General features: G+C 42.1%; 3 protein-coding genes across 3 annotated transcripts; 2 read left to right on the top strand and 1 right to left on the bottom strand.

Moving 5' to 3' along the window:
- Positions 1-2,649: 2,649 nt before the first annotated feature.
- Positions 2,650-3,702, top strand: ATNIH1004_001681 (uncharacterized protein; the record flags this gene model as incomplete). The annotated part of the gene is made up of 1 exon (XM_033566380.1): positions 2,650-3,702. One exon carries the CDS (start codon positions 2,650-2,652, stop codon positions 3,700-3,702), a length of 1,053 nt encoding a protein of 350 aa, XP_033432137.1.
- A 3,430-nt stretch (positions 3,703-7,132) lies between these two features.
- On the bottom strand, positions 7,133-7,498 carry ATNIH1004_001680 (uncharacterized protein; the record flags this gene model as incomplete). Its single annotated transcript, XM_033566379.1, has 1 exon — positions 7,133-7,498. One exon carries the CDS (start codon positions 7,496-7,498, stop codon positions 7,133-7,135), a length of 366 nt encoding a protein of 121 aa, XP_033432136.1.
- An 837-nt stretch (positions 7,499-8,335) lies between these two features.
- Positions 8,336-8,914, top strand: ATNIH1004_001679 (uncharacterized protein; the record flags this gene model as incomplete). Its single annotated transcript, XM_033566378.1, has 2 exons — positions 8,336-8,338; positions 8,393-8,914. 2 exons carry the CDS (start codon positions 8,336-8,338, stop codon positions 8,912-8,914), a joined length of 525 nt encoding a protein of 174 aa, XP_033432135.1.
- Positions 8,915-9,249: the final 335 nt, after the last annotated feature.

Below are 9,249 nucleotides of genomic sequence, written 5' to 3'. Positions count from 1 at the left end.
CCGCGAGCGGCCAAGAAAATGTAAGCATTTTTGCTATTCCTCTTGTCCGGGATCCCTCAAAGCGAGCATTACGTGTTCTGCCCTGGAACGCAATTGTGACTATATTCAGTGAGCTATTAGATTAGCCTGAGCTTTCCATAGTTGTTCGACTTTGAACCCATGGCTCATAGCAACACCTGCAGTGTGGCAGAGGACCAACGCAAAATTCGCTTTGGGTGCCTTTTTTTTGGGTATTTGCCCATACTTATTTTGCTAATTGACATAGTTCAGCACGCATATATAGCCCCATCATGGCCCGAATGGAAGAAAGCCCTTAAGGTTTATCAGCCATTTCAAACGTAGCCTTCATATTAATACAAAGCTCCGCATGTTTGGTTTTGACTAGTTATCAGCCCCAACATTGACTGTACTTACCCTACGTGAATATCCCCATACTGTTGCTAACTGCGGCTATGTCTACAGAATACCTCATCTCCGAACTACTACGGTTATTTCACAAACCTAAGTGGAATTTCTTGCCCAAACCATTCCATTCGTGCAGCTACCTTGAAGATGGAGATTAGAGCAATTATGATGGACGGGTATACCCAGCTGGTTCTACGGCAGCTAGAGCGCAAAAGTGGAAGGGTTCAGTTCGCAAGCACTCTTCCTCATTTTTCAAGCCTGGAACATGGTGCTCGTCCGGGAAACAAAAATCCAAGTGGCAATGGATGTGATGGAAGCCGGGGTCTATTAGACACTCAAGAGCGACGCGGCTCTAAAAATACTTGGGAACTATCCAAGAAGAATCAACCATGCAGAGAGCAAAAAGAAAGATCACTTTTAGAGGCGAAACGCAGTTCTGCTCTTGCAGCGGTCCAACGCACTTCTAAGGGATATAGTGCTCGTGCTGAATGGTTGTCGAGGCTCCGGCCCAGGCGGTGCCGATGTCACTGTCATAAAAAAGATTAAATAGTGCAAGGTGTGGATGGAAGGGGACTGTGGTATGAGTTGGAAAGGTAGTAGAAATAGAATTGCAGTATTTATGTATTGGTTCAGACCTGGCAGAACTAAAAATGCAGCTCGCGAAAAATTGTCCTCAGAGTAATACACTATTTCGCTATATATATAGGCCCAGGAGACGCTCTGAAAATATAGGTAGCCAGCTTTCAATCTTTAGTTAACGTAATGACATATCAAATTGTATAGCGGGACTTACTTTGGCATAGAAACTGACAATATATGATGAGAAATCATTTTGGAATTAACCCACTTCCTCACAGATAGCCTGAAATTTTCGTTGTATCAGTCACTGAATAAGTCAAACGCAGGTTTATGAGAAAATCATCAGAGGCATTGCTCCGTTCAGTTACTATCCATCAAAGGCCAACAACATGAAGGACATAAATGAGACAGCGAAGAGGACTTGCAACCTTGCAGGACATGAAACTACGCTGCTTATTGTCCTTGACTCCTTTGTAAGGACAATACTGTAAAACTTCATATATTTATTCTGCACTGTATAGAATCAGATTGATTTCCCAATATACATACAGTATCTACGCCCCCAATCAGTCAATCTTCCTTTGAAAATATAACCAATTAAATTTGAGATGAGCTCCACTATCTGATAAATAGCTCTTCTGTGCCTAATATAAGAAATTTCGTATCACGCGTGATACACTATTCCAAACATGTACTAGTGTGTTATTTTTGTTCTCAGGTATCCAACCTGGGATAAAGTTTGCAAGCCCCGCATGAAACAAATCTCGTGTTAGTCCTCGCCGAAGAGAGGGATCTTCCAATTTCAGGAATCTTGCGACTTTGTAGTAAATGGCTTCGACAAATATATTGCCATGCACTCCTCTTTATCTCTCTTATGTTTTGCCTATGATCTACCGAAGTTGAGATATTTGGAAGCCAAATTTTCTTGCCCAGGTTGATATCAAATCAAGTAATGGTTTTCTTTCGCCCACCATCCCTTCTCTCTACCACAAAGATAGCACTAGCCATTGCGAAACAACCTTCTAATGCGATTAGCCGCCGCGATCTCACAGAGTGGGTAATATCTGGCCAAGACGGTTCGTGTGGAGATACTGTATGTTGATTTGAGCGCTCAAACAACTTTAATTGGTGGCGTTGAGTATTTAAGTTTTGGGTCCATCTCATCGCCGCCTGCCTGCCAGACAAATACCTCAAACCCCGAGCGGCAATTTTCACAGTCCAATACAATGACCATCCTGAACCAGAGATTCTACTAATTCTATGACACATAATGGAGCTCTCAGGGAAATTATCAAGCTACAAGTAAGATCATATCCATGGAATGTCTCCGCTACCCCAACAATTCCAAGGATCTGGTATGTTGTATGCCGCGCGGTAGTAGTCCAGTAGACCCAGCGCACCAATAACGCCAGGCGACAATGAACAAAAACATTGACTCGGGGTTTGCTCGTTCTTGCAATTTACGGAATCTAGTAAAGTAAATACCTATTAACCTTTCTATCTACCTTGCTATACTTGTTGGTAGTATGAAACTTGAGGAACTCTAATCTATGTATATAATTATTCGAGGACTCACCTATACATGGTAGAAGGGAATGATTGTAATCATAGCATTAGAACCCATATATACCGCCACATTTTTGTGTTTTCTTTGAACCTCTCATCATGACTGGCTCTCTTTCAGACCCTCCTAGCGGCCTCATCGGAGGGTACCAAGATGGGAGTTTCGCCATCCAAATTCTTATCGTGGTATTCAGTTCTATTGCCATGTACAATGCTATTGAGCTCGTTGTTATGATTTGTGTTACTTTTAAGCATCACCGCAGTTTGTACTTTTGGGCCTTGCTGCTCTCATTAGTACTTGGAGTTCTTCCCCATTCCGTCGGCTATCTCTTGGAATTCTTCGCCAAAGGGCCAATATGGCTAGCTGTCGCTGTCTCCACGGTGGGCTTCTATTTTATGGTCCCAGGGCAGTCGGTCGTGCTCTATTCCCGCCTCCACCTGGTTGTACCAAACCGCAAGTTCTTACGTTCTATCGCATACCTTATTACGATTAACGCTATCGTACTTACCATTCCGACAACAGTGCTCACGTATGCTACGATCTATGTACGAAAAGGAACGGTGATCACGGGTTATAACATTATGGAAAGGCTGCAGCTGTCTTGGTTTTGTGCGCAAGAAATCCTGTTATCTGGGATCTATATCTACGAAACAGCAAGAATCCTACAGACGTGGCCGGGCAAAGATCCAAAGCGCATCCGGACCCTATACAATTTGATAACAGTCAACATTGCCATCATATGTTTGGATGTTGCGCTTCTCTCTTTAGAGTATCTCAATTTCTATATCCTTCAAACAACACTCAAACCCACGGTGTACAGCATTAAATTAAAATTGGAATTTGGCATCCTGAGAAAGCTGGTTACTCTTGTCAAACCTGGACGCAACGAATCCAACATTTGCAGCCCCAGAAAAATCCCAAGTTGCGTGGATTCGAGCAAAATCGCGGGCGATAACACTCATGCAGTCACGATCCCTGTGAGGTCCTATGCCAGGTGCCACGAGGGCTGTAATTGGTCCAATATGGAGGGTAGAATTAGCTTTTCTGACTCCACAGGATCACTGGCGATTGTTGATATAGAATCCAAATTGGGCCAAGACAGAAGCATGAAAGATACTATATCCTCAGAAGAGGTGCTTGCGCCAAATTCATGAACATCTTAGGGTCCAAAATTTATATATTGCCACTGGTTGATCGCAGATATATGCTGGCTGGATAATATGATATACTTTATATCCGCCCCTGGAAGTTTATAGCGGCTGGCTAGGTTCCGTTGGGTATACAAGTTCAGATATCGAAATCGGGTTCTTTTGATATGATACTTAGTATAGGAGAGAAGAATCAAGTCCACAACGAGAAACAGCAAATATCTGCTGTATTAATGGAATGCGGTGACTGCAACGTTTTTCTCGCTAAAACCGACGGGTTCTGAGCCTACTTGTACCAAGAGATCTGCATAGTCTTGGTTAATTTGTCCTAAAGAGGATTTACAATTCCTATGATTTTTCAAGCTTGGATTAGCTGGCTTCAATTAATCTAGTACAACTCCAAAATCATGAATAGCGGTTTGGAATAGGCCGATACTTCAAGGAAATGGAAAATCAAATATGCTTTTTCTTTCCAAAACAGCGTGCATTGTCCTCTGTCGATAGGTAATTAAATTTTTTGAAAATTTTCACATACTGTACTTACTGTACTGAACCATGGCTCAGCAAACTATTCCGACGTCTGCTTGGAACAAGATAGCTGCACCTCCGACTTTCCAGTCAGAGGCATTTCCCGCGCGAATGTATGATCCCTTAGAGTATAGACTGCGACAATGCAAGTTCTCGCTTAGTTAATGATTCTTCTTGGACTACTGCAATCAACAACGTAAAAGATCAACGACTGCCGAAGCATTATATACTGGCATGCTGTATTATGTGTGGCATTGTTTGCACTAACAAAGATTTAAAGGTGATCACTTAAAGCGAGCAGTCTGTGCATGCAAAAAGATTAATAGAGCCCCAAGACAACTAAGTATTCCAACGGTTGTTCAGATTCTTAAGATGAAATAAAATCAATTAGAAGGTAAAGGTGCGATTGGCCATTCTTCTAGAAATCATATTTGTAGCGTCAGAGATATGTGGAAGCCAGGTACATAATATTCACTTTATCTGTACAAAAAAAGAAGTATACTCATATTGACACCGGTTATCCACTATATAGCTTGATGGGCTTGTTAAAAAGTTCCCCACTTTGCCTACACTGAACCTTGTTGGGCCCCTTTTTTCACTCTGGATACATATTGTACTGTATCCTGTTCAATGCTCCTGTTGTAATGATCCTGAAAAGGTTTCATCGTTTTGATTCAGTCTTGTGATGGAGATTTCTCTCTGGGAGTACAGTACTTACCCGTCTGGTGCACTTCAGGGCCAGAGTGGCAGTTTGTGTTCAAAATTTTAAGTATTCTGAAGATCACCTCCATTTCATTAGATCCTATTGCATGGATATTTTGTTGCATGTATTCTTTATATTCTTCAATCGGTCTTTGTTGAAGTATAGACATCAGAAGCGTGAAAAGATCTGTGGGCGTTAAAAAACTATGGGACTTGGGCTGTGGAAGTAAACTCTCACCAGCTTTTCTAAACTCGCATATTCTGACTTCCTTTAGCTCTTTAGGCCACCATTCTGGTCTCCTATTCCGCCTTGGTAGCGTACTTTGAGAGGGTTCAACAACCTTATACCATTGCTGCGCAAGTAGACGGCAGGTTGTCCACTTAAGATTCATTATTAGTAATGAACAATTCTTGTCTTTGAGCTGCGATTCACCTAAGGAAAAAATCAGACATTACTAAGTCGTTACAATAGTAGTTTCAGAAGGGCTTACACATTGCTGCCTCAGCTCTTAATACTTCTTCCTTAAATTTCTCCTCGATCTCCTGGTTAATTATGTTCCCGTATCGTATCGACGACGAAGCTGATCGTGAATATTCTCCATTATGCTTAACTTGTAGCACAATAAAATGTTTCGGACGCTTTCTGTGGGCCTTTTTAAGTTGCATTCTTTCTAACTGATGATTATCAATACCGTATTCGAGCTGAAAATATAAAACTTGCAGCAATGCCTGCGGAGGACACCGAATATAAGTAGAAGGCGTGACGGACATGTTATCTCCTATGCCTAAATAATCTGGAGCTCCACATCCTTAATTTATAATTGTACGTTACGTATATCGACCTGCAATTTATATTTTGACTACCGGGACTGTGAATTAGTGAGACTAGAAGTTAGGCTAGTCAAGGGTACGAACATAAGACTATATAATATTAAAATAGTGATGCCCCTGGTAGCTCCCAGTGTTCAAGCGTTTTCACGGCCAGACACCCACTCCAAACGCTAGCCAGCGAATATTTAGTCAGTACAGCGGTGTCAGCTCGGTTGTTCCCAATGGACCCATCACACGGCTCATTGGTGTGGACAGGTTCTAGCGAGGGATGCGTGGTTCGTTGTAGATATCGCAGCCTCCGAGACGAACCAGGTTCTTCTTTCGTTACGTTTGTTTTCGATGCACCAGAATATGTTAAAAGTGGAGTCCAACAAAGCACGCTAGAAAGTCCCTGCATAATATGAGAGAACTCTTGAGGCACGGCGAACCGAGGCAATTTGCTACTTTCCCGATCTTCCGCTCTTAAGCTCTTATCTTACCAAACTAGTTATTACTATGGCCCCCTTACATGAACCGGTACAGCTACTGTGACATAAGTACTACCATACTAGAAGGTAGTCCTACCACCAGATACCTGTTAACGCTACCGTCCGGAACGACAACCATAAATACAGTGACCCCGGAACGTTTCGAGACTAAAATACTTAGTGGATGCTCAGATGGTCGATTGTCACATATACAACAGTACGTGGTGGGTCTTCTTGGGATGTTCAATTGTTCATCTCATACTCTCGGTCGATACTATCTGCGAATCAGGGAGTCCCACCCTTGGAATGCACATTGCTGGTAGTAAATGCGGTCCGGCTCACTGCTGATGGGGTAGGATTATTTACTTTGCACCTCTTGCTGTGTGAGACTTGTATGCTTGGCGTATCTAGTTAATACTCCTCCGAGCTTGGTGGATCATGCCAGCTTACGTGGCTGGGCTGGGTCTAGCCAAAAAAATCACTGTTTAACATTCCAATCAATTACATAACTTAGGTACCGTAAGCCAGTCCTTATCCTTCTAAAAATGGATCGCCCAATTGCTTATCACTACACTTCTTACTACAACACAAATTATTACATAGCTGCTGCTTATAATGAACCATCAATTTAGATTTAGGTCATAAGTAGACGTATATTTTGATCTACGACGGTTGGGAGATCAGTTCTGACAAGTACTATAACTAGGCAGATCGTTCATATTCCGGAGGAGCAACTAGAAGACAGTAAACATGAGTATTCTGCTGTTTATTATAGTATTCCGATACTTACACAGTAACTCTCTCAAATACTCCAAAGGACCGTCAATATACCCTTCTTTTTGATACTTGCTAATAAATTTATATCTGTGCTAGATTAGGACCAGGTGCTCATTCTCACATCATCAAACTTACACGAAGCTAGAACAGTCATCGTCTAGTGTGTCCGGATATTCATGGGCTCCCATCATGTATACAAACTCCCTCATACTTGGGCACATATATTGGGGCTTGAACTCGAGACATACAGAGCGTTTGGTCAGGACGTTGTCCACCCATTTCAGTTTATATCCTCTATGTTTAGTCGCTGTGGCTTTGTGGCGACCGTAATGGAAGATGAGAGTCCAGTGGTTCTGACAAACTACCGACTTCCACGGGTCCGCAACTCCGGGCTCCCAAGTACGCACAACTTCCATGGATGAATCACAATAAACTTCGATACGCTCTATCTTAAGTTCGGGGTTGCAACGGGAAGCAAACTCCAATGTGTGAGACATGGCAAGGAAAAGAAACAATTGAGGAAACAAGAAAGAACTTGTGGTTTTCTGTGGGACTTTTAAAACGGAGAGGATAATTCAGGTGGCTCACCAGACAGAAACCAGCAGGATAAATAGTGAGAATTTATATTTTGAGCAGACCAGCCTAAAACACTCTATTAGCAGTAGCGTGTCAGTAAAAGTCCCGAGTGTGCCTTACTCCAATTTAATTGACTAGAAAGTAAATAAAAATTCGGAACTTGTTTTACGAGCTTCAATAATATAACTGGTGGGTATGTATGTAACACCTGTAGTTACTAGGTTAATTAAACTTGGGAAATTTGACCTTACTAGATCCCTTCTTGTAAGAGTATCTAGCCAGGGAACAAACCATGACTATTCATCCTTTCCTGATCTTTGGGGTTGCCAATATTCATGCATCCCACTGTTGCTACATGGTGTCGGGAGAGATAGGGGGATGTAGGGATTAACTTCCCCGCTTTCCCACAGGGCTTCTATACGGCCTTGGTTTTATTTTGATACATAGATATTCAATACATCAAAATATGTTGGAAGTGGGTCCAATTAAATCTTGCGCGTGATGGGATGATCACTACATAGCACGGGAGTATTTTTAATACGGCTAATAAACTTTGGGTCATTCTATAGTCAACGGCACTAGGGGGAAAGGAAGGCACCTTTGTCTGACCTATTACTAGATGATAAGGTGAGTGTTCTGTCTATAAAACAGCCTTCAGTGCCCTGTTTCGATATTGCATTTATCCTTGCTTATCTTTTGATATATTTTCCTTCAGGCAACAGCTACACTTTAAACAGACATTCAACAGGAAGCCTACCATGGTTCGTCAAATGTCCATACGTTTTTTACAATTTTGCTAAATGTTACTGTTCAAGCCCCCCCTGCACGAGTCTATTATTCGCCTTCCAGCCCAGTTGGCGTTAAAGGGTTTACAGGTACGAGGACTGGGAATATTGGCTTGTGAAAGTACGAGCCTTCGGCTTAATCTTAGCCCTGAAGCCAAATCCCTCGTGGATATTTGCCAGGCTCTCCGGAAAAGCAGATTCCGCAGTGTGGACATAAGTCGCCTGTCAGAGAACAAACTCCTCCATGAGTACGCTGAATTTTTTCTGGAAAAACTTTCGTATGATGGGCTTCTTATGCTGTCTCTCCTTACTTGGCACTTTGACGCGTCACTTCATAACTTTTCGACAGCGGCCCTGCCTCCTCGAGAACTTCTGAAATTTTTCTCTCGACCAACAGTGAATATTAAGCAACTGTGCGAGATTCTCTGGGGCCGATACATTCTATTGTCGGAGCAGGAGTTGACGCTAGGGGATTTTAAAGCCAAATTCAAGAGGCTTGTGGTTTTTCTTGAGCATGGATTTGGCTTATACTTTTTGGGATTTTCTCAGTAGATGGAGAGCAATCTCAGTGGAATATACTACAGTATGTACAGTAAGCGTTACTTTGTAATAATAAAATTCAAGTGTCTAGATATTCATTTACCATACTTTTCCCATAAGTGTATAGCATCCTATTTCTTTTTTGATAACATTACAATTTTATTTCTTTTACTGGATGCTATACCTTGCATGTACCCATACAGGTCGGCAAAAAGACGAAAATAACACTAAGTCCAAATGCGTGATTATAATCCATAGTTAAATTTTTTCCCCTGTTAGTGCTCACATCTACACTATTTTACTCTATTTCAACCTAGGCACGGGAGAGATGGGGGTAAGAGATGCTC

The sequence above is a fragment of the Aspergillus tanneri genome, assembly GCF_003426965.1.
Source record: "Aspergillus tanneri strain NIH1004 chromosome Unknown AapTan_2_pilon_pilon_pilon, whole genome shotgun sequence".
Lineage (NCBI taxonomy): Eukaryota > Fungi > Ascomycota > Eurotiomycetes > Eurotiales > Aspergillaceae > Aspergillus > Aspergillus tanneri.
This window is presented reverse-complemented; position numbering and strand designations above follow the sequence as displayed.